The 24828-nt window shown below is 59.3% G+C and overlaps 1 protein-coding gene across 2 annotated transcripts; it reads right to left on the reverse strand.

Moving 5' to 3' along the window:
- Nucleotides 1-11205: 11205 nt before the first annotated feature.
- GRB7 (growth factor receptor bound protein 7) lies at nucleotides 11206-18877 on the reverse strand. Of its 2 annotated transcripts, none has more exons than XM_062215896.1 (15): nucleotides 18715-18877; nucleotides 14975-15131; nucleotides 14730-14874; nucleotides 14413-14569; nucleotides 14197-14318; nucleotides 14032-14109; nucleotides 13712-13849; nucleotides 13271-13381; nucleotides 12963-13061; nucleotides 12604-12684; nucleotides 12406-12522; nucleotides 12225-12285; nucleotides 12033-12120; nucleotides 11836-11929; nucleotides 11206-11621 (listed from the first exon to the last, which is right to left on the reverse strand). In XM_062215896.1, the coding sequence occupies exons 2-15, from the start codon at nucleotides 15124-15126 to the stop codon at nucleotides 11475-11477; spliced, it is 1590 nt and encodes a 529-aa protein (XP_062071880.1). In that variant the 5' UTR covers nucleotides 15127-15131; nucleotides 18715-18877; the 3' UTR covers nucleotides 11206-11474. The 2 variants fall into 2 exon arrangements, with proteins under 2 accessions (XP_062071880.1, XP_062071881.1); XM_062215897.1 differs by lacking the exon at nucleotides 18715-18877 and adding an exon at nucleotides 18467-18488.
- Between the last annotated feature and the right edge of the window lie 5951 nt (nucleotides 18878-24828).

Consider the following 24828-nt stretch of genomic DNA (forward strand, 5'->3'; position numbering starts at 1 on the left):
TGTGATAGTCCTTGTGTGCCTGTCATCTGTAGTCAGAGAATGGGAGGGTTTTTAGTTCTGCCCCCAGGAATATTTCCTTAATTTAGCCCTTTTGGCTGTCTTAAAGCCCAGGTATCAAGATAAGTGGAATGATCACCACAGCAAAGTAGCTCGCTGGACATCTTCCTGAGCCTGCTGCTGGTGTTCTGCTGCGGCCCCTGTGCACCCACAGTAAGGCTCTGACTTGCTGAGGGGACCAAGGAGGCCGAAGACCTGGACTCAGCAGGATCAACACACAGCACACAATGTCCCCTTACCCTTAGTCACTGCTCTGCCCTCCCACCCCTCAACAGAAATTCACCCTGACATTTTCATCTGAGATCTCAACATCCACTTTGGGAAACTCAGGGTGCAGTCAGTCACTGAACTTAGCCACATCTAAATATAGTCTTTAGCTACTTGGAGGCCTAAACCTATGATGTTGGCAGGAAACAGCACTGGATGGGGCAGCTCTCTCCCGGTGCTGTTACCCTACGTTCTCGCTCAGTGTTTGAGAAGGCTCTGAGGGATGGTCTGGTCTTCTGCTCGGCCTCATCTAGAGTACGCTCCATTGTCTCTCTTCGGTGCAGGAGGAAGTGTTTCTGAAGCTTGGGATGAGCCAAGCGCTGGGTTGGCGGCAGCTTTCCCTGGCTTGTGTGCGTAGCGCCGTCCCACTCCCGACTGCACCACCAGGCTGCTCCCAGCCCCTCTACCCCAAGGACGGGAAAGAGCAAGGGCAGAGCAGCCTGCCTCTATCGCTGAACATCAGATACATTCCCGCACAGCCTCCAGGCGCTGGCTTTCAGCCTTGGAGAAAGTGGCGCACTGCCTTCCCACTTCCACTCCCTCCTCAAAGCAGAAGCAGCCCAGAAAGAAACGGGAGGCGGGGAGACCCTGATGGCGGTGAGCTGAGCGCTGGAGAGACTCCCCTCAGGCCTGATGGGCTTCCTTCCTGCCAGAGGGTGGCTCCCTTTCCCGATTCTTGGGAACAGTCTGATGCTTTAGAGGGTGGTAGGCCTGGTAGGGGAGGCCACGCCACGGCTGCACCTCCACTCCTCCCCGACCCCATCACCCAGCAGGCAGGGTGGGGATGACCTGGCTGCGTTCCCTCATTCCCATCCCTAGATGAAGAGTGGAGGCGATCGCCCAGGGAAGGCCAGGCGCGCTGGCCTGAAGGGCTGTGGAGGGGCAAGTGGAGAGGCACACTGGCTGTGGCGCATTCCCGGTCAGACGGGTGTTTGCATAAAAGCCAAAAGCCACTGCACCTGGGGTGGGGAGGCCCTCTGGGGAGGTACTCCCTGGCCATGGGGGAGAGGGGGAAGGAAGGTGTCATGGAAAGTCCCCGAAGGACACGGGGTGTTGAGTTTGCCGCGGTTTTGTTTTTAACTCTGTCTTGACCTGTGAAGTAGGCAGCTGCCTCCCTCCCCCCCCCCCCCAAATAACAGACCTGCCCCCAGAATAGCATGCGCACAGCCAAGGAAAGACCATGCAGGGGAAAGAATGGAGGTTACAGGCCTGTGGGTGAGAGGCCTGCCACCCCACCCCACCCCACCCCACCCCACCCCCTGCCTTCCCCAGGAGTGAGCAGGCAGGAAGCCCCAGAACAGTCTCTTCCCATCACCTCACCTACCCGGCAGCCCCCCAGGGCCCCCTGGCCCAGAAGATCTACCTCGTCAAATAAACCACAGTCCTGGGGGCGGCTGGTGGATGGCAATGGGGGAGAGGCCACCTCCTCCCCCAGGCTCGTCCTGCCACCCCCACTGGAGTGACATTCTCAGTACCACCCTCCCTCTCACCCCTGGGGAGCTGTGTGTGTGTGTGCTGGGGGACAGCAGGAGGGTCCTCAGTGACCCCAAGCTCTGAAGTCTCAGTGCAGCCAGCTTGGGTCAGATTCCCGCCAGAATGGGAGCCCTGGGCTCCAGTCCCAGCCTTGCCGCTCTGCACGTCAGGGAGCCCAGAAGCTCCTCACGGCTGGGCCCCTAAGCCTGGCCTCAGCCCGCTGCTGGGCAGCCTCCAGATGGGCCCCCAAACTCCAGAAACAAGACCAGGGGCGGAGCAGATCCATCCCCTTCCCTCTCGCTTCTCCTGGCCACCGGGCTGCAGAGAGTGACCGCCGGCGGTTCCCCAGGGGTCACTTTCTTCACCGTTGTATGAAATCCAATCCCGGCGCCGGCGAGGGGCGAAGGAGAGGCGACAGCTCCTATCCCCTCATCTGCGGAACCGGGGTGGGGGTGGGGTGGGGGACACTCTGACTAGCGGCCCCGCGGCTGGATCTGAACCTTCCGGTGGGTCCTGCGCGGGTCCAGACCCCGCCCGGATTCCCAGCCCGGGACGCGGAGAGGAAAGCGCGCGGCCGCCCCGGGGGAAGGGTGCGGGCGGCGAGGTGGGAGCGCAGCGGGTGTGAGGGGAGGGGCGGCTGCACTTCTGAGAAACAGCTCGGCTCTGCGCAGCCCGCAGCCTAACCCCCGCCTGCGGCTTCACAGCTCGCTCCTCCTGCCGCCCACGCCGCTCGGGGCCTCTCCGGGGGTCGGCAGCCCCCGCGGCGGCGGCGGCGGCAGCTCCGGGGACAGCGGAGTGGAACCACGGCGGGTGGGGGTGGAAAACGGAGCAAGGCGTGGGTCGCGTGACACCCGCGAGTCAAAGCTATCCCTCCGTCGGGGTCCCGAGCCCGCGTGTCCCCTGCAGCCCCCACCCAAGGGGCCCTCCCATCACAGCCCGAGCGGCATCCAGAAGTGAAACTGCCGGGGTCACAGCCCAGCGCCGCCGCTGCGCCCCGCCCCGCCCTTCCGGGCACTGCAGCCGGGCAGGATCTCCCGACGCTCGGGCGACGGCCGGGGAGGAAACGGGGGAGGGAAGGAAGTGCCCCACGGGCAGCCTGCTTGCACGCGCCCGCTCTCCCGGGGTGCCCTCCCGGAACCACGAGTGGGAACCGCGTGAGGCTCCCGCACTTCCCACGACGGCCGCTGGGTGTCGCTGCAGCCGCGCGGCTGAGCCGGCCCGGTGCCGTCCACGTCTGGGGCCCGGTGACGCAGGGAGCTGGAGTCCCCTGGCTACCGCCACACGCGGGCCCCGCCTGGCCGTCGCGCCTGCATGCCACGCGAGGCTTGAAGGCCTTGCCCACAGATCGCAGCACCGACCCCTACTGAAGACCAGGCTGACACCGGCGGTGATGGGCTCGCCGCCCGAGACCCTGCTGAGCCGAGGCGCGCCCCCTGGCGAGGCAGACAGGTGGCCCTGCGGAGCCTCGCGCCGCCGGTCGCACCTCCATGCTGGCTGGGCTGAGGAGGGGCGTGCGCACGTGTCCAGAACGGCCGGCCTTGGGGATGGGTTCCCGGCGCTTCCTCGCCACGCCTACTCCGGCTTTGCCCAAAAGCCAAGCTCCAAGACCTTGGGGCAAGGTGGCTCGCTGGGAAGGGGGAGCTGTATGGGGACTGATGGAGGGCCCAGGTGGGGAGAGAGAGGAGGTCGCTGGACTCCTTTGGAAGATTGTTGTGGCTCCCAGCGGCAACGCCTGCTTCCACGTGTCCTGGAGGATCTGACTCCGGGCACAGGAATTGGCAGGTAAATGACAGTGAACTTGTCCTTGGGCAGCAGGTGTGGGGGTTGCAGGAGCCGGTTATGCTTCCCCTTAGATCTCAAGGTCACAGGGCCCCTGTCCTCATACAAGACCTTATTGGCATTCAGTGGTGCCCTAAAGGGGTGGCTTTGCCCCCCCATCTCCCACAGCCTTCTCCAAAGCACCCCAAGAGAGACCGATCCAGGAGAAAACCGGGCCACAAAAACGCGGCTTCAGGGGCCAGCGTGAGTCTCAGCAGTTTGGCTGCTGCGTGCGACGCCCATGCCCACATCTAAGTGCCTGGGTTTGAGGACCTGGCCCACTCCACATTCCAGCTTCCTGCTACGGCACCCTGGGAGGCAGCAGGGGGACTGCGCTCTGGGCTCCTGGCTCCAGCCTGGCCCAGTCCTGGCTGTGGGAGGCATTTGGGGACTGAACCAGTGACTGGGAGACGGTTATTTCTCTGCCATTCAGCCAAACAGCTTCGCCCAGGGCCCTGGAGAAAAAACACCGCCATAGTGCCCCTCTTTGTGGTAGATGGCAACTCTGCAAGGGGGCACAAGAGGCCATCGTAGCTCGGCCCAGACTCCACTAGGCTCAGGAGGAGATAGCCCTACTCAACCCGGACAGTGTCTGCACTTCCCAGCGCCCCTGCCTGCCCGTGGAGCTTCTGGGGCACCTGCTTCCCCGCTGGCAGCACTCAGCTCGCCTAAGATCCAACCCCTTTCCCTCCTCAGCAGCTCCCAGCCTCAGCTGGAAGCCCCCAGTCCTTGTCCCAAGTCGCCACTGTGCACCCCTCCCCAACCCCAAAGCTGAGGTTCCGCCAACAGCACCGGACAGGAAAGCGGTCTGTACAGACACCTGCCTCTCGGCTCTGGGCCGCCTTTTCTGTCTGCCGGACTGTAAAGGAAGCGCTCTCCGGACACACCAAAAGGCTGTGCGCCCACCCTACCACCACCACCACCACCAAGGCAGTTCTTCCCACAACCTGCGCCAGGGGCTGACACAGGGCTCTGGGAGGACCTAGAAGACTGCTTGGGGGACTGGTGCTGTGACATAGCGGGTAAAGACGCTGTCTGTAGTGCCGGCATCATATGTGGGCGCTGGTTCAAGTCCTGGATGCACCACTTCTGACCCAGCTCTCTGCTGTGGCCTGAGAAAGCAGTAGAAGATGGCCCAAGTCCTTGGGCCCCTGCATCCATGTGGGAGACCTGGAAGAAGCTCCTGGCTCCTGGCTTTGGATTGGTGCAGCTCCGGCCTTGCGGACATTTGGGGAGTGAACCATTGGATGGAAGACACCCCCCCCCACCCCCACCTTTGCCTCTCTGTGACTCTGCCTTTCAAATAAGTAAAAAAAATCTTAAAAAAAAAAAAAACCTCTCTTGATCTCTCCCTTACCCTCTCCTCCCTCTTTTCCTTCTTTGCCCTTTCCCTCTGGTCTATCAGGTTTCCCCACCAATAAACCCTTCCCCTTACTCCCGTGTTTGGTGTGTTTTGTGGCCGCCTTACATTGGTGCCGTAACTCGGATCCAGGCTCTCCCTTTGGGGATCTCTGGGCTGCCATGGGGTCCTGGATTTCTACCAGTCACAAACACAATCCGCAACTCCTTCCACACCACCGAACGCTCCGTGATCTCCATCCACACATCAGCCTTCCAAATTCCGAGTGTTTACAGGAGGTGATAATAGAATGAACCAAGACCTTCACCAGCCAGGCGGTCAACTGAATGCTGCTACAGGGATATGCTGGGCTCGCCACCCAGGAGACAGCGGCTTGAGACATCGCCCTATGTCAGCAGGAAGGAGCTCTTTAGAGAGAGCATCGTCCCTCTACCCCTCCTGGACTTTTTGGGCTAATGTAGTCCCATACAACTCTTGCTTTATTTAAAAAAAGGGGGGGGGGAATGTTAGTAAAATGGAGCAGCCTTATCTATAGCGCGATCTACACCCTGGACACCATCCTAGGTTCCAGCCCCGGCTGCGATGGCTGGAAGCCAGGTGACCCCATGGCCCAACCACCGATGTCAGCTCCACCCCCACCCTAATGGGATTCCCTGCTCCTACTTCCCTGTCTGCCCCAGCAAAGGTTTAAGAGGGCCTGTTCCTGAACACATGGCTCTCTCGATGTCTCTGTCTCTTGGTCTCTCCCTCTCTTGTCCTCTCTCTCGTTCTCTCTCTTACGCTCTCCTTCTCCTTCTTTTCCTTCTTTGCCCCTTCCCTCCAGTCTGTTGGGTTTCCCCACCAATAAACCCTTTCTGAGAGAGAGAGAGAGAGAAGGAAGAAAGAAAGAAAAAGAAAGAGAGAAAGAAAGAAAAGAGAAAGAAAACTGCTTGGCCGCACGACTTGGAAGGCAGGGCCCTTCCGGCTGGCCTTGGCTCCCCTGCCTGTGTCCTGACCTTCTTCCTCCACCCCTCCTCGGGTGCTCGGCACTGGGCCACGAGGAAGGAACCCCGCGGGGGTGCTGGCCTCGGATTGCACCCTCAGGAAGCCTCCCCTTGGTGAACTGGTTGCCGCACGTCTGGGGAGCACAGAGAGCGTGCACTGGCCAGCACCTTGTCTGGCTGTTCCACCCAGGGAGGGGGCCCAGGCTCATGCCACCCTGATTTCAGAGTGTGGAAAGTTGCATCACACCCCCAGGCTCTCACACTGGAGCAGGCAGGGAGGCCAGCCTGCGGCCGCGCCCTCCACAAAACACAAACGCTACAGGCCGGCCTTGCTGTCAAGAGCCACACTGTGTCCTGGCCAGGCTCCCCCAGCCACGCCAGCATCAGAGGCCCTGCTGGCCACGTAGGTAGGGCCAGCTCCCTGGGCACAAGCCCACATCCCCCCCCCCCCCCCCTCTGCCTGGATCCTCCTCAGTGTGGAAGGAGTATGGGAAATGTCCTGGGTTTTTTTTTTTTTTTTTTTTTTAAGCCTTTTTCTGATTTCTGAAATGTTCTTTAATAAGCATGTGTGATTTTTTTTTTACAATAGAACCCAATAAATTGGCATTGAAAAGATGATATCCGGGGGCTCAGCACTGCCTTGCTCACCAGAGAAGCCCCTGCTCCCCCAATCCTTTCTCAGAACCACGAGCCTCCATGCTGGAAGTCATACTGCCATCTCTTTGGAGGTAGATCAGCACCCTTTTCTCACCCTCAAGCCGGAGAATCCTGCCCAAGGCCCATCCGGGAGCTGGCCCCGAGGGGCCCCTGTCCCTGACACTCCTCCGGGAAACCAGAAATCCCAGCCGCTCACCAAGGACGTGCAGCCGCCAATCACCGGCCTCCAGCTCAGGGCCAAGTGCACCCACCACTGAGTGCTCCCAGGGGCCGGGCTCCCTCACAGTGGCCAGCAGCGAGAAGGGAGGGCAGGGGACAAAGGGCAGGGGAGAGAGGGCTGCATCTCCCCCCTCCCCCTGGCCACCCAGCCCCAAACTCCCCACCCCAAAGGGTCACTTGCTTCTGGAGCTTCAGTTTTCCATTAATAAAATGGCTCTCCAGTAGTTGACTGATATAGAAGGGCTTTGTCCCCTGCCCTGTGCCTCGGGCTGCGAGGAGACATTTTTGGGGGCAGCCTAACCCTCTGGACATGCTTGAAATGTGTCTCTCCTGACCCCTGTGCCCTGGCCCCAGCACCCACACCTCAGCAGGGGCCTGGACATCTGTGGCCAGCCACACAGCTGGCACCAGCCACTTGGACGCCGGAGGAGCAGCAACAGCGGGGAAGGCCTGTGGGGACACAAGCAGGTGGCAGACTGCTTGTTGAGTCCTGCCACCCGGCCCGCCCCTGTGCCACAGTTAAGTTCCACCAGAGTGCGGATCAGGCGTCTCGGCACCCCTCCGTCTCCCAGACCTGGCTCCAAGCCCCACAGTTTCGGATTGACCAACCATGCGGGTGCCTTGGTCACGAGTGGCTACTGAGTGGCCCAGGGGCTGGTGGCAGTGGCCGGGCCTTTTCCAGGTCACCTCAGGACAGCCTCTCGCTGCAGAGAAGGGGCGGACGCCCCTTCAGGCCACTGTTGTGCCAGCTGTAGATGCAAAGTGCCACCTGGAAGTCCACCAGGTGGGGGGAGCAGACCTGGGCTGAAATCCTGGCCCTCCCACCGTCCTGTTAGTGTGAGAGCTAAGCTTTCAGCCAGGCCGCCGGGGCCATGGAGGAGCCCTTCTCACCGACACAACGGACTCCCTCCACCTCGCACCCAACCAGTTTCAAAGATCTTTGCAGAGTTTCTCCATTTAAGAAAAGAAAAAGATGGGGCTGGCGCTGTGGCATTACGGGTAAAGCCGCCATCCCATATGGGCGCCACTTCAAGTCCTGGTTGCTCCACTTCCAATCCAACTCCCTGCTAATGTGCCTGGGAAAGCAGAGGAAGGTGGCCCAAGTGCTTGGGCCCCTGCACCCATGTAGGAGAAGCTCCTGGCTTTCGATTGACCTAGCTCTGGCCGTTGCAGCCATCTGGGGAGTGAACCAGAGGATGGAAACCTCTCTCTCTGCAACTCTTGCCTTTCAAATAAATAAATCTTTAAAAAGAAAAAGGAAAGGAAAAGGAAAAGAAACTACAATAGGATGTACAAAATTAGCAGGGAGAGAATGATCAAATCCTTGTGTACCTATCACTTAACTTCAGCCAGCATCAACTCACGGCCAGCCCACAACCACATCACACCCTTTCTGTTAACCATTGGATTATTATTATTATTTTAAAGATTTATTTATTTGAAAGACAGAGTTACAGAGAGAGGGGAAGACACAGAGACATCTTCCATCTCCCAGTTCACTTTCTAAATGGCCACAATGGTTGGGGCTGGGCCAGGTCAAAGCCAGGAGGCTGAATCTTCACCTGAGTCTCCCACATGGGTGTCAGGGGCCCAACTTCACTTGGGCCATCTCCCACTGCTTTCCGAGGTGCATTAGCAGGGAGCTGGAATGGAAGTGGAGCAGCCGGGACTTGAACCGGTGCTCATTTGGGATGCCCGTGTCACAGGCACCACAATGCCAGTCCCAACCACTGGATTATTTCTAAAACAAGGCTGAGGTATCGTGTGTCATTTTGCCTTATAAATACTTCAGAATGGGGCCGGCGCCGTGGCTTAACAGGCTAATCCTCTGCCTTGAGGCGCCGGCACACCGGGTTCTAGTCCCGGTCGGGGTGCCGGATTCTATCCCTGTTGCCCCTCTTCCAGGCCAGCTCTCTGCTATGGCCCGGGAAGGCAGTGGAGGATGGCCCAAGTCCTTGGACCCTGCACCCGCATGGGAGACCAGGAGAAGCACCTGGCTCCTGGCTTTGGATCAGCACGATGTGCCGGCCGCAGCGGCCATTGGAGGGTGAACCAACGGCAAAAAGGAAGACCTTTCTCTCTGTCTCTCTCTCTCACTATCCACTCTGCCTGTCAAAAAATAAATTAAAAAAAAAAAAAAGAATATTTGGCCGGCGCTGTGGCTTAACAGGCTAATCCTCCACCTTGCGGCGCTGGCACACTGGGTTCTAGTCCCGGTTGGGGCGCCGGATTCTATCCCAGTTGCCCCTCTTCCAGGCCAACTCTCTGCTATGGCCCGGGAAGGCAGTGGAGGATGGCCCAAGTGCTTGGGCCCTGCACCCGCATGGGAGACCAGGAGAAGCACCTGGCTCCTGGCTTCGGATCAGCACAATGCGCCGGCCGCAGCGGCCATTGGAGGGTGAACCAACAGCAAAGGAAGACCTTTCTCTCTGTCTCTCTCTCTCTCACTATCCACTCTGCCTGTAAAAAATAAATAAATAAATAAATAAATAAATACTTCAGAATGAATTGCTTAAAGGTAAAGACTTACAACACCATAACCATAACACCATGACCACATCTCAGAAAGTTAACCATACCTTTAATATCATCAAATATCCCTCAGCCTTCAAACACCCCCCATTGCTCAAAAATGTATTTTACAGTTAGTTTGGATTTGAATCAGATAAGGTCACTGCACCACATCCAGTTGACATATGCATAAATTTCTTGACATCTAGAGATTCCCCATCTTTTCTTGTAATTTTATCATTGTTGAAGAAGACACTGGGTTCTGCTGTGGCTGCCGACTCCAGCTTTTGGTCACTGCACCCCCACGTGTCATTCCTCATCTCATGTCCCTCTGTTCCCTACACTTCGGGTAAACTAGGAATGGGATCCAAGGGGTCAGATTCAACTTTGATTTTTTTTTAAAGATTTATTTATTTATTTGAAAGGCAGAGTTACAGAGAGGCAAAGGTAGAGGCAGAGAGAGAGAGAGAGAGAGAGAGTTATCTTCCATCTGCTGGTTCACTTCCCAAATGGCCACAAGGCCAGAGCTGGGCCAGTCTGAGGCCAGGAGCTTCTTCCAGGTCTCCCACATGAGTGCAGGGGCGCAAGGAGTTGAGCCATCTTCCGCTGCTTTACTCAGGCACATTAGCAAGGAGCTGGACTGGAAGTGGAGCAGCCGGGACTCGAACCGGCATCCATATGGGATGCCGGCACTGCAGGCAGCTGCTTTTCCCGCTGTGCCACAGCGCCAGCCCCAAGCTTTGATTTTTTTACTTAGTTGGGGCTCACACGTCTGGAAGGGGGGTTTGCCTGCGGCTGAAATAGAAGGTTCAGGCACTGCCATCTGATGCCCTTATTATAAAGGTCTCACTGCGTGAGTACTCAGCCTAAGTCCGAGACAGACGTAGAAACTGGCTGAGCAGTGGGCAGAGCTGGCCCCGGCAGGCTGGTTCTGGGCTCCAGGGCAGCACAGAAGAGTGGGCAGATTCGGAATTTGGAAAACCACCCTGGATGTCGAAGGAGGCATTGGAGAGGGAAGCTAGACTCCGAGAGCCAAGGGCTGGGACCGTAAGGACAGAGGCAGAGCTGGGGTTGGGGAGGGGCAGAGGGGCAGGCAGTAGGGGGCACAGGACTTGTGGAGGTAATGGGAGCTGCTGGGGGTCTTGGTCATGGTGGGGGACACACAATGTCGCACTCCCATCAACTGGTCCAGGACAAAGGTGCCTCTGGGCTCAGCTCGGTCTCCAGCCTTTCTTCTGCAGGTTTAGGCAGGTTTAGGTCAGGAGATCTTGCCTGGCTGACTATCCCTTGTCGCCCGGGCTTTCATTTAACCAGCGATTACTGGAGCTGGCATTGAGGAGCAGCAGGTGAAGCTGCTGCTTGTAACACCGGTGTCCCATATCGAAGCACCAGTTGGGGTCCCCGTTGCTCCACTTCCGATCCAGCTGTCTGCTGATGTGCCTGGGAAGATGGGGGAAGATGGCCCAAGTGCTTGGATGCCAGCCACCCATGTGGGAGACCCGGATGGCGTTCCTGGTTCCTGGTTCCCACTTGGCCCAGCCCTGGCTGCTGTGTCCATTTGGGAAATGAACCAAAGTTTGGAAGATCTCTGTCTATGTCTCCTTCTCTTTGTAGCTCTGCTTTTCAAATAAATAAATCTTAAAAGAAAAAAACAACAACAACTAGCAATTGTTAGGCATCCAGTACGTGCTGGGCATTACAGACTCCAAGGCCTCCCCTGCCTGCCTTCAAGAAACACCCACACTGGCCAGGATGTGGCCGCCATTCACCTGATGCGTTCAGCAAGGGCTCCGCCTTCAGAACACCAAGGCTTGCCAGACACACAGGTGTATCAAAAAATAATCTTTATTGTCACTAGTATAAAACAGAGCAGATCAACTGGCCTCTCAGTCTGTACAAAGTGTGGGGCATACGACCACCTGGCCTGCCCCGTTCCCCCACAAGGCCCTGCCCAGACCAGCGCCCCAGGGCCTCCGTGAGGACGGCCACCAAGTGCCTCCCCTCGGGAAGAGGGGTGGACGGTGGCCTGGCAGGGGGGCGGGGATTCTCTGCCTGGGGAGGCACCGGCGCAGAGGAGCTCGCTGGAGTCGGGGAGCCTCCGAGCACTGATGGCCGGGTCCAGGCGGCGGTCAGAGGGCCACGCGGGTGCAGCAGTGGCGCAGCAGGCACGGGAGGATGCCCCGGTTCAGCTGGTGGAACTCCACGAGCTGCAGCAGGTCGGTGAAGCGCGTGTGGCCATCGTCCATGCTGTAGTAGAGGCAGCCCTCCTCCTCGCTCTGGGGCGGGGGGCACGGGCTCAGGGAGGGCACTGGGCTGGGGGAGGCCCCTCCTAGGCAGGGCTCAGGTCCCCATTTCTTGTCCAGGGGAAAAGGAGACACTCTGGGGGCTCGGGGAGGCCCCCCAAGAGAGGCAGAGGAGGAGCACAGGTGCCAGGATCCCCTGTCTCCCTGGCAGGCATCGGGGCATCTCGGGGGAGGCGGGGCCACTCACCGGCAGGATGAGATAGTGCTTGACTTTCTGCAAGTGGCACAAGGAGAGGACGAAGCCCTGAGGGTTCCTCTGGCTCTCGCGGACCAGGAACAGGCTGCCGGAAGAGGGGGTAGAGTTACCCAGGACACCCGGCTGCGCCCTTGACCCAGCCTCTCTCTTAGTCCTGCACCTGCTACCCCACCCAGCCCCACGCTTACCCGTCCACCAGGCCCTGCTGCCCAATGAGCTGCTGGCTCTCCTCACGGGAAATGCGCCCATGGAACCAGGGCTGAGTGCGGTGGATGGCTTGGGGGGCAGGGAGGGAGGCAAAGGGGAAGTCACTCTGGGGAGGGGCCCCACAGACAGCCTGCAGCGGCCCCCAGCCCCGGGCACCCCGCACCATCCCTCACCTGCACTGAGGCTGGTGCCGGAGCACGGCGTGGGCAGGCTGAGCCGGTGATTGGTCTTCTTCTGCGGAAGTGGGGGACACGGGGGTCAGGAGTGGGGGGTAGGGCCTCCCCTCCCACTCTGCAGAAGCCCATATGGAAGGCAGGGCCCCTGTAGGTACGCAGATGGGAGCAGGGCCCTCACCCGCCAGGCCTGGGCCTCCTCCAGGGCTGCACTCAGAGCTTCCCGAGGGTTCTCGATGACACGTCCGGCGTGGCCAGAGAAGTCCATGGCCACCAGGGTATTATCTGACACGCTCCTCTGGAGGTGGGAAGGGGAGGAGTCAGACAGTGCCCGGCTAGGCCTGGGGGTCCGCCCTCCCAGTGCCCCCCGCACACTCACCAAGGGTGGGGAACCCAGATAGGGCGGGCGCAGGTGGCGAGACTGTGCCTGCTGGTAATTCTTATATAGCTGCACCCCATACTGAGGGTGGGGGCGGGGAGAGAGAGACAGAGAGAGGGCGAGCCTGAGTCAGGAGGTCTTGGGGCTGGGCTGCTCCGCCCAGGGGGTCAGGACTCCCCAAGGCCAGGCCTCTTTCTGGCCTTGGACAGGAGCTGCCTGAAGCCAGAGCGGCAGCCCCAGCCCTGGCCTGGGGCTTCTCAGACAGCAGGGATGTGCTGCCTCCTCCCCCTAGGGGGCCAGGACGCCCTCATGCTCGGGCATCCCCCCCCTCCCCACCCTCCGCGCTCCAAGAGGCTCACCTTGAAGAGGCGGAAGGCAGCCAGCCAGCAGGTGCGGCTCTGCTCATCCTCACTGCAGAAGATTCGGAGCCCCTTGTGGCCATTGCGAAGCTTGTTGGGCTGCGGAGAGAGGAGCTGACTGGTCCCATGCCTGCCTCCAGGGCAATGTCTGTCCCTGTCTCTCCACAGAGCAGCCCCAGCACAAGGAGTCTCCAGCAGGGCAGGGTGAAGAGGGGGTGTCTAAGATGGAGCTCGGGGCCCCAGGCAGGAATCCTGGGGCCTGAGTACCTCCTGCCCCCCACCCTGCCCTCGGAGGGCAGAGTCTTCACCTTGATACAGAAGCCGAACTCTGTGGGCATCCCGTAGAGCTTGCGGCCCTGGGTCACCACGTACACGTTGGACTCGTTCACGTCAGCCACGTACTGTAGGTGCCTGGGATCCTGCTTGGCAAGGTAAGCAGGATTTGGTTCAGGTAGACCCCCTTCTCCCTGTAACAGCCCCCTAAGCCAGGTGGGGGCGATTTCAGGACCAGAGAGGGGCAGGAAAGAACCCAAGGTCACACAGCAAACAGAAACAGCGCTTTCCCTAAACTCAAGTCACCTGCCTTTTCTACTGCTACCTCCCGGGGTCGGGGCGAGCTGGACAGGGGGCTGGTGAACAACAGCCAGCCAGCCTGGAGGAGGCCGGTGAGCGGCTGAGGGTCTCAGGGTACAGGAGTGCCAACAGGGAAGGGGGCAGCCGGGCGTGGGATTGCGTCCCCGGGACCTCACCTTGGAGGTGCCCTTGGTGGAGTAGTAGAGGCCAGACCGGCGCAGGAAGCAGAAGAAGCGTTTCCAGAGCTTGCGGCCCGACCCCCGCAGCTGCAGGAAGCCCTGGATCTCGGGGAAGCTCCCGGCGTTCAGGAAGTTCTGTGGGCAGAGGACAGTGGGAGGGGGTGAGAGGCCGCCCTCCCAGCCACTGATGCCCCCATCGCACAGAGGGCGGCCCTGAGGCTGGGGCAGGGACGGTGGCTTGTCCACAGCCCCGCAGGGCTGCACCCGGGCTCTTCCCAGGCGCCAGGCTCAGGGGCAGAGAAGGGCGGGGCCCCCACCTGGATGAGGTCTTCGTGGGAGACGCCTGTGTGCGCATCCACGCAGCTGGAGACCATCTTCTCCGGGAACAGCGAGTGCTGAGGGCAGGAGGGAGTCAGGCTGGGGGCCAGGGTGCCCCGGGGCCAAGACCCCCCGCCCCCAGCAGCCCCTCTACACTCACTCACCGGGGAGCTCTTGAAGAGTTCGTACTTGGCGAAGTGCTTCCGGAAGACGAAGCGGCTGTCTCCGCCCACGGGCCAGGCGGCCTGCACTTCCACCACGGACTCGTGGTCCTCCAGACCCCGCTCTGGGGGCACGGGCAGAAAGCAGGGGTTGGAGAAGAACCGCGCCCCCCCGCAACGCACCAAGTGCGCCTCACCGCTCCCTGCACCCCAGCTCACCCAGTGCTAGATGGGGGTGACACTCCACCAGTCCCCAGTTCTCGTCATTCAGGGCGTGGGCACGATGTACCAGCATCTCACACACGTGGCGGGCCGTGGCACCCGCCGACACCTCTACCGACCGGCAGGCCCCGTCCTCACTGTACACCTTCACCACCTGCTCCCCAGGGCGTACAGACGACGTGAGGGGTGGGGCAGAGGGTGATTCCCCTCCCCCACCTGCTATACCCTCAAGGACCCCCAACCAAGAGCCCCCCTCCACTGAGCAGGCCCACAGCACCCCCATTTCCCTGCCTTCTCTTCCCGGGACAACTCACGTGGCTGGTGTCTCGAGGAAGCAGCCCCCTTGCGCTGGCAGACCCCCCAAGGATGGGAGCCTGAGAGGGAGGACTACAGAGCTCCGGGAAGGGGTTGGGGATGGAGGGCAGGGAGCTTGCCTGAAGCCCCTCCTCTCGGAGTCTCCTGTGGGGAGGGCAGAGGGGGGCGGGGTGGGCTCACCTCCAGCCTTCGTACTTCCCAGCGCTGACCCGCCCCAACCCCCAGCCCCATCACGCCACGGTACCTGCTGGGCGGGATGGGCAGAGGCTGGGACCTCTTCACCTCGCCCGGCAGAGAGGCGTCGGGCAGCGGGGGAGTCCCAGGAGGGGTACCTGGCGCTGGGCACAGGTCTTCCGGGGAGCTGCTGAGTTGAGGTGGAGACAGATCCAGCTCCATGACAGCTGGGGGAGGAGAGGGGGCTGAGTGCAACAGCTCCTGTGCCCTGGTGCCAGGGCTCTGCCACCGTGAGAACCCAGAGCCCTGGCCTCACAAGGCTGTTGGGGTGCCCTAGCGGCTACACAGCATCCCACTGCTCGCCCTCCAACTGGAGTTTTTCTGGCACCCTCGGCGGACAGAGTGAACCCCACTTTACAAGAGGACCCCGAGTTGCCAAGAAGGAGGCATTCTCACGCCCCCCTGACAGGTGCAGGGGGTGGAACCTGGTGTTCCAGGCCTCTTCCTCTGGCCCAAAGTCAAGCTGGCGACAAGCTAAGGGGGACCCCCACACACCATATGCCTGGCAGCAGCAACAGTCTCCAGGGCCCATAGACAGTCCGGGCTCGGCCCTTGGTGTCAGGGCACAGGGCCACCCCCTCCCGCGCCTGTAAGCGTGGGGGCACTCACTCCGCTGGGCTCTGCCCCGGGTTTTTCCAGCCCTTTGTTGCCAGACCCAGCTGCCAGAGCCTGTGGTGGCAACGCCTGCCCAAGTGATGAGTGATGCACAGGACAGGAGCGGGGGGGGGGGGGGGAGGGCAGGACAGGCTCGGCAGAGCGGGGGGCAGGAGGCCCAGCCTCTGGTCTCAGCAGCCCCCAAATCCCTGCGCCTTCTCCAGGCCCCTTTCCCCACCCGGCTCTGTCCTGAGGTCCCAAGGCTGGAGCCACCTCCTCTGAGCAGCCTTCCTGGGGTTTCCACGTGCAGACTGATGGGCTCCCTCTAGCACTGTGCTGGGGCCTCTGCACCCACTGCTCTGCACCTGTCCTCTCCACCCAGTGGCCTGAGGGCACCTGACACCCACAGGCAAAGCCAGAGTCTTGCACCCTCAGAGACCACCTGGAGCAGACGCAAGCAAGGCCAGGTGAGAGAGGGCAAGGATGCCCACCGCGGGCGGAGGCGGGGCTGCCCTCTTCCGCAGGAACCAGGCAGACCCCTTTGGCTGAGCTGAGACCTGGGAAGACCCTGGACGGCGCGGTGAGGCCGCCTAGGGCACCTGGGATTGGCCAACACGCGTGGGTGTGCGCACACACACACACACACACTCAGAGTGGGGCGAGCGCCTGACACTTCAGTGAGGGCAGAAGGCAATGTGGGGGACAGGTGAGCCAGGGCGGGGCAGGATGGCACTGCCTGGGACTCTCCATGCAACTTGACTCATCTTCACTTCCTGGCTGAAGAGAAACGCAAACAAGGCTGCACCCCACTCCCCCATGCCACCGGGGGAGGGTGGGGCGGGACGGAAGAGAAGGAGGATGCCGGCTGGAGCTGCCTCTGACTGACGTCACCCTCTCCTCCCCACCCCTGGCCCACCTCCAGCCCAGGTGGGAGCTCAAGTCTGCCCACCCTCAGCCCCCAGCCGCCACCTGGCCCGGGACGGGGAGAAGAAATGCCAGGCCTGGATTGCGAGGTCATCTGGAATGGAGCTGACTTCCCAGCTGGGGGGCCCCTGCGCAAGAAAGCTGGGCTCCCAGCCCCCGCAGCCCCCCCCCCCCGTGGGTCTGGCCCTGGTCCCGTTGCTAGGTGTCCCTGGTCCAGAGGACTGTCCACCTCAGCCTGGGGGGTGAGGGTCCCCATAACACACGCTCTGGTGTCCTGGCAAGTGGGCAGCAGGACAGCGGGACAGCAGGAGTGGAAAGGCCCAACACCAGAGAGGACCCCAGAGAGAGAGGGGCGGGAAGGATGAGCCACACTCCCCACCCAGCGTCCCCAGACACCAGCGTCCCACCCCCCAACCTCGGGCAAACCCCAGGAATTCGCTTCAGGAAGACCGGGGGAGGGGCTGCCGGGCCGCGCCTCCCGCCTCCCCGCGAAGTCCGAGGCCAGCAGAAGGGATCCCCAAGAGCAGTGTTGGGACTGAGGTGGGAGGGGTCCAGGGCCTCCGGCAGACGGGCCGAGGCCGAGGCTGGGGAGGGGCGGGAAGGCAGAGGCCAGCTGGGAGGCCTGCGCTGCCCCCTCCCGCTGCCGCTGGAGAAAGCCCCCAGACCAGCTGGTTCCCCAGCCCGGCAGCTCCAGGCCACCGCTTCCCGGGCTGCCTCCCTGCCCTGGCCGCGCCAGCACCACCCTCTGCCACCCTCGCTGCCTCCTTGTTTACTTCCTGAATCTTGCCCCACCTGGCTGGCCCCAAGGGCAGGGGGCAGGGCCCGGTGTTTAGGGCGGACAGAAAACAAGGCCACCGTCCGAGCTTCCCAGGGCGGGGGGAGGGGCCGGGGTGTGGCGGGCGGTCCCCGCGGGGGCCCGGGCTCCCCGCCCCACCCCCACCGCTACAGGATGTGGTGGGGGAGGCTTCACCTTTGGGGGAGCTCCTAGGGCCAGAGACCAGGTGAGGTGGGGGACTCCCAGGTGACCTGCAGTTGAGGGGAGGGCCCAGGGCCCCTGAGGCCCCGCCCACTCCCTCACTAGAGCAAAACACCCACTGGGGGGGGGGGCACTCTTTTAAAGTTTGATTTGGGAAGAAGGCTAGAGTCTCCCGGGTGGAGTTAATCGTTATTGTGCACTCAAGGAGGCCCCTCCCCACAGAGCAGGGTGTCCGCGGGAGAAAGGCGGGCAGAGCCCGGCCAGGCCCAGCCAGGGCCGTCCTGGGGGCCCCCGGGTGCAGCCTGGCAGACAGGTGCATGTTCTGTCCCCACTCCACCAGGGAGACCCGGCTCCTGGGTCTCTCCCCAGACTCGTCAAACAGACAAGACCACCTGCCCTTCCCGCCTCACCCAGACCCCTCGGCAGTGCAGACCCTCAGCTTCCACCCAACCGGGAAGCCGGAGGGCACCGTGGGCCTGCCTGCCCCCCACCTGCCCCCCACCTGCCCAGGCAAAGGCAGTGCGTTGTGTCCCAAGCAGGGACTGCAATATGGAGAAGGAGCCCCAGTGACCAGAGTCCCTCTCCTGCACCGCCCTCCATGGTGGGGGCACCCCTCGTCGGACTGGCTGAATAGATACGTGGGAGGAACCCAGATGGGGCAGAATCGGGCTGAGCAAGGGCGTGAAGGCAGCTCCCTCGGGATTCAGACCCCCCCCCCATTCTAGCTCTTTCTCTGTGAGTGGGGAGGGGCCGGTTTCAGCGGGAAAGCTGGAGGAGAAGATCCCAGACCTCCTGTCCCCATAAACAGGTCTGTGCATGTATGGGGGAGGGGGCGTGCGGAGAGAGGAAGAGGACAGGAATCAGAAATGAGGCAAGGATGGAAAACCGAAGGAAAAGAGAAAGTGTGAGGTGGTCTGAGTGGCACAGCAGGGGACGGAACCTTCTAGAATTACCCCAGACCTGCCCGTGCAGCCCACCTCTGGAGGAAGCACCCGCTTTGGTCCTTACCTGTACCCAGGGCACTGGTACACCTGGCTAGGGCCACTGGTTGGGGGAGAGAGATGCCAGGCCCTTAACTACCTGTCCCCACCCCCCACCTAGCACCCCCACACACACACCCCGCCCCTGGCCTGACATCACCGAGCAGGCAAGGAGGGCAGTTGGCCAGCTCGGACAAGATGGGCACAGCCTGGGGCCCTGGTGCGGCTGAGGGTAGAAGCGGGTGGTCGTCTGAGACCCGATCTCGGTCCCTTTACCTGGAGGAGCCCCCACAGGGGTGGCAGGACACTGCGTGCAAAGTCTGGCTCAGCCTCGGGCCCCTGGATTTCAAATTCACCCCCGATTCCCTGCGGGTGGCAGGAAGATGTCCCGACTTTGGCCGTAGAAGTCGGGGGAGAAGGAGGTAGCCCTGTGTGTCCAGATTCCAGGCCCAAGGAAACTAAAATTATCTTGGGCAGGTGGGGGCGGGGCCTGGGGGAGGCGCTTGGGAGAAGGAAGCACAGCGAGAGGGCGGAGACTCCCGGGCTCCCTGAGGGCTGGGCTGGGATTGTTTTCGCCCTTTCCTAGCCCAGCGACAGGTGCCGAGGGAGACTGCAGGTGCCTGGGGAGAGACAGGGAAACCTGGCAAACAGAACAGCCTGGAAAGCCAAGATCAAGAGTCCCGACCACTTGGGAGGGAAGGTTTGGGGGCTGGCAGAAAAAGGTGAATCTGGGCCCAATCTGCCCCCATTGGCCGAGCTAGGGAGCCCGTCCCCAGCTCTGAATCAACCCCCTGGAACAAAGGGCACCCTGAGAAGGAGGGAGCCAGCCAGAGGAGTGTCCAGCAGCCTGTCCTGGCCGTTGACCTCCAGCCACGGTCTGGCCACCTAGGCTGTGCCCTGGCTCCTCAGAGGCGCTCAGGCTCTGCCCTCCCTTCTGAGCACAATCCAGGGTCTCATCTCAGCTGCCGCCTTTTGAATCCAAGGGGCCAGGCAGGGTTGCACCGCGGGAGCAGCCACCACGATCTAGGAATTCTGGCTCGCCCAAGGCACTGCTCTCAGGGCGAGGGCTTTAGACTTCTCCCACCGCACTCAGCAAACAAGGGTAGCAGGAGGGGGGCAAGAGGCAGAGATCAAAGGCAGCGGCCACCTCCCAGCTTGATGAGGGTGACAGTTGGAAAAACAAACAATCCTAGGGGTGATAAGAGACCTGCCCTGGGGGAGCATGGAGGGGTGGCTGCGGCCTCAACTTTCTCCAAACTTCGGTTTTCCTTGAAAAACCAGTGGGGAGGAGGGGTTGGAGGAGCCAAGAGGTGGGGGAGGGGCAAAGGTCACCTGGACTGCGGAGCAGCTGGTGCGGGAAGGCACAGCAGCCAGTTCACTCAGGCATTCCTTCAACTGTGGAGCCCCTGATGTCAGCCCTCTGCTTGGTGCTGGGGATGCTGTGGGCAACGACACAAACAGGCCCCGCCCTTGTCCTCATGCTGCCCACTCAGGGAGACCACCCTTATCAAAGAACCACACACATAAGATAGGGCTGGCTCAGCAGGTGAAGCCTGCAATGCCAACATCCCATAGGAGCAATGGTTCAAGTCCCAGGGGCTCCATTTCCAATCCAGCTCCCGGTTGATGGGCCTGGAGAAGCAGCAGAAGATGGCCCACGTGCTTGGGTCCCTGCTATCTACACGGGAGACCTGGATGGAGTTCCAGGCTCCTGGTTTGACCTGACCCAGCCACAGCCATTGCAGCCATTTGGGGAGTGAACCAGTGGATGGAAAGCCACTCCTTCTCTTTATATATAAAACTCTGGCTTTCAAATAAATGTCTTTTTTTTTTTTTTAAAGAAATGACAGGTGACAACTCTACTAGATGAATGCCTGGGCAGTTAGGGGAAGGGACAAGCGGCTGGGAGGGGGGAGTAGGGTCACCTTCCACACGGAGGAACAAGTGCCAGAGCCCTTGGCAGAGGGGACTTCGGCAGAGGCAGAAGGTGGGGCCGTGCAGGTGTGCCTGGGTAGGTGTGGAAGCTGTGGGGAAGAGTGACCCGGGACCACCTGCTTCCAAGTCTCCTTGGAGAGATTAGTGGGTTTTTTTCTTTGTGGAAAACACAGATCCCTGGGCCCTTCCCAGCTACAGACTCTGTCTCTGCTGAGGCCCAGGAATGTGTGGTATTGACAAGCCCTGGGGTGGCTGTTCTGCAGAGAGAGCCATCTAGCCTGTTCGTCCAGACTGGCAGGAGTCCTGGGCTGAGGCCAGACCCTGCGGAGTTGGGGTCGTCCTGGGCTTCTGTGGTGGCGGTGGTGGTGGTGGCGGCTAGGCAGCGTGCACAGAGGAGTGGGCCCATTTGCATTTTGGAAAGATCACTGTGGGTGTTGAAGGAGGCACCGGACAGAGCTGGAACTGTAAAGACTATAAGCAGATGTCTGGCTGGGGAGAGGGCTTGGCGGTAGGGAGCGCTGGGACCCATGGGAAGTAACAAATCATATTGGGTCTTGGTCATGGTGACGGGTCCACCGCTGGCTGTGTCAGGACTCACTGAGAGGAACACTCAAAATGTCGACTTTGAAAGGCAGAGGGAGGGTCAGAGAGAGGCCTTCCATCTGTTGTTCTACTCTCCAAATGGCTGGAGGAGCTGGGCAGGTCTGAAGCCAGGAGCCAGGAGCTTCTTCTGGGTCTCCCACACGGGTGCAGAGGCCCAAGCACTTGGGCCATCTTCTACTGCTTTCCCAGGCCATAGCAGAGAGCTGGATTGGAAATGGAGTGGCCAGGACCCCAACCGGCACCCATAAGGGATACTGGCATTGCAGGAAGTAGTTTTACCCACCATGCCATGGTGCCAGCCCCAAGGGTGACTTTTACTGTGTATAAATGGCATTTGAATTTTTTTTAAAAAAGGAATAATAATAGAATAAATTGATAAATGCTTCTTGTTTTACAGTGGAATTCGGTCTTTTAAAATATTTATTTATTTATTTGAAAAGCAGAGCAACAGAGAAAGAGGGAGAGACCAATCACCTGTCTGCTGGTTCACTCCTCAAATGGTCACAGCAGCCAGGGCTGGGCCAGGCCACAGCCAGGAGCCAGAACTCCATCCCGGTCTTCCACGTGAGTAGCAGGGACCAAGTACCAGGCACATTAGCAGGAAGCTGGATGGGAATAGCTGGGACTCAAACTGGCACTGCAGTCTGGGATCTCGGTCTCGCAAGCAGTGGCCTAATCTGTTGTACCAGCCCCTACATCTTTTTCTTTTTAAGGAAAGAAAAATTTAAGAAAAATTAGTTCTTTTTAATTTAAAAGGCAGAGTGAGAAAGAGTAGGAGAGAGAGAGAGAGAGAGAAATATTGAGAAATGGAGATCTTCCATCCACTGGTTCATTCCCCAAATGACCACAACAGCCAGGTCTGGGCCAGGTAGAAACCAGAAGCCAGGAACTCCATCCTGGTCTCCCATGTGGGTGACAGTAGCCCTAGTACTTGAGACCCAGGCACATTAGCAGGTAGCTGGATTGGAAGCGGAGTAGCTGGGATTTGAACCAGCAATCTGATATGGGATGCTGGTGTTACAAGCAGTGGTTTGATGCACTGTGCAACAAGGCCAGCCCCTGGAATTACATTTAGATCAATCCATCGTAAGTGCAACATGCATTTAACACACCTAACCCACCGAACACCACTGTACACCTATTGCTCTGCAACCATTAGGATGCCAAAAAATAAGTTGAACTATCCTAAGGTAGGGATCATCTTTATAGATCAAGAGAACAGCATCAAGAAGTCCAAATAGGCCGGCGCCGCGGCTCACTAGGCTAATCCTCCGCCTTGCGGCGCCGGCACACCGGGTTCTAGTCCCGGTCGGGGCACCGATCCTGTCCCGGTTGCCCCTCTTCCAGGCCAGCTCTCTGCTGTGGCTAGGGAGTGCAGTGGAGGATGGCCCAAGTCCTTGGGTCCTGCACCCCATGGGAGACCAGGAGAAGCACCTGGCTCCTGCCATCGGAACAGCGCGGTGCGCCGGCCGCAGCGCGCTACCGCGGCAGCCATTGGAGGGTGAACCAACGGCAAAAAGGAAGACCTTTCTCTCTGTCTCTCTCTCTCACTGTCCACTCTGCCTGTCAAAAAAAAAAAAAAAAAGATTCTAAAAAAAAAAAAAAAAAAGAAGAAGAAGAAGAAGTCCAAATATAAACTCTTACATTTCTGGCCAGTTGACTTGTAACAAAGGTGCTGAGATGATCTGATAGAAAAAGAATGGTCTTTTCAACAGAAGGGGTACTCAGATGCCAAAAGATGAATTTAGACCCTTACCTTGCATGACACATAAAAATTAACTTAGGACACATAACACACCGACATGTAAAAGCTGAAACTTCTAGAAGAAATCATGGGAGGAATCTTTGTGACTTTGAATTAGGCGAGAAATCTAAATACAAGAGCAAAAGCACAAAAATATGATAAATTCCACTTTATCAAAATTAGAATATTTGTACTTCAAAAGACACCATTAGGGATAAAGAATGCTAGCCAGAGACTGAAAGAAAATGCCCTCAAATCATACAGCTCATTAGGGATTTTGTATCGGGAATAAAAGAACTTATATATCAATAATAAGAAGACAATGGGGCCAGTGCCTTGGCTCACTTGGTTAATCCTCCGCCTGTGGCGTTGGCATCCCATATGGGCGCTGGGTTCTAGTCCCGGTTGCTCCTCTTCCAATCCAGCTCTCTGCTGTGGCCCGGGAAGGCAGTGGAGGATGGCCCAAGTGCTTGGGCCCTGCACCCCATGGGAGACCAGGAGAAGCACCTGGCTCCTGGCTTCGGATTGGCGTAGCTCCAGCCGTAGCGGCCATTTGGGGAGTGAACCAATGGAAGGAAGACCTTTCCTTTCTCTCTGTCTCTCTCTCTCTGTCTGTAACTCTACCTGTCAAATAAATAAATAAAAATCTTTAAGCCGGCGCTGTGGCTCAACAGACTAATCCTCCGCCTTGCGGCGCCGGCACACCAGGTTCTAGTCCCGGTCAGGGCGCCGGATTCTGTCCTGGTTGCCCCTCTTCCAGGCCAGCTCTCTGCTGTGGCCAGGGAAGGCAGTGGAGGATGGCCCAAGTGCTTGGGCCCTGCACCCACATGGGAGACCAGGAGAAGCACCTGGCTCCTGGCTTCGGATCAGCGTGGTGCGCCGGCCGCGGCAGCCATTGGAGGGTGACCCAATGGCAAAAGGAAGACCTTTCTCTCTGTCTCTCTCTTTCACTGTCCACTCTGCCTGTCAAAAATTTAAAAAAAAAAAAAAACCTTTAAAAATAATGAGACAAGCAACACTGGGTGGTGGTGATCAAATGACACGGTGTTGGTGAGGATATGGAGAAACAAATCTTTAAAAGTATGGCTAGTGGCAATGGAAAATGGAAAAGCTACTGGGAAAAACAGCTTGGCAATTTCTTTAAAAAAATAAAAAAGATTGTTGTGACTGGCGCTGTGGTGTAGCACGTTAAGCTGCTGTCTGCAGTGCCAGCATCCCATAGGGTTGGAGTCCTGGCTGCTCCATTTTCCATCCAGCTCCCTGCTGGTGTGCCTGGGAAAGCAGTGGAGGATGGCCCCAGTCTTTGAGCCCTTGCATCCATGTGGGAGTCTTGGATGAATCTCCTGGCTCCAGCCTAGCCCAGTCCTGGCCATTGTGGCTATTTGGGGAGTAAACCAGCAGATGGAAGACCCCTCCCCTTCTCTCTCCCTCTCTCTGCCTCTGCCTCTCCTTCTCTGTAACTCTGACTTTCAAATAAGTGGATAAATCTTTAAAAAAAAAAAAAAGACTTATGAGATGCATTGAGGCACAGCAGCTACCACCTGCTTCTCAGGCATCCCACATGGGCACTGGTTCCTGTCCCAACTACTCCCCTCCGATCCAGCTCCCTGCTAATGGACTGGGAAAAGCAGCAGAAAATGGCCCAAGTGTTTGGGGCCCTGCCACCCACATGGGAAACCTTCACTGGGTGAAGGTCCTGGCTCCTGGCTTTGGCCTAGCCCAGCCCTTGTGGCTGCAGCCATCTGAGGAGTGAACCAGCAGACAGAAGATCTCTGTCTGTCTCTCTCTCTTTGTAACTTTGCCTTTCAAACAAATAAACAAATTTTCTAAATAGAGAGGAGAGGGAGAGACAGAGAGAAAGAGATCTTCCATCTGCCTGTTCACTCCCCAAATGGCTGTGACAGTCCAGACTGAGCCTTGTCTGAAGCCAAGAGCCAGGATCTGCATCCAGGTCTCCCATATGGGGGGCAGGGGTCCAAGCACTTGGACCATTTTCTGCTACCTTCCCAGGCACATTAACAGGGAACTGGATTGGAAGTGGAGCAGCCAGGACTTGAACCAGCGCCCCAATATGGAATGCCAGCATTGCAGATGGCAGCTTACCTGCT

The sequence above is a fragment of the Lepus europaeus genome, chromosome 18 (genome assembly GCF_033115175.1).
Source record: "Lepus europaeus isolate LE1 chromosome 18, mLepTim1.pri, whole genome shotgun sequence".
NCBI classification, from domain to species: Eukaryota; Metazoa; Chordata; class Mammalia; order Lagomorpha; family Leporidae; genus Lepus; species Lepus europaeus.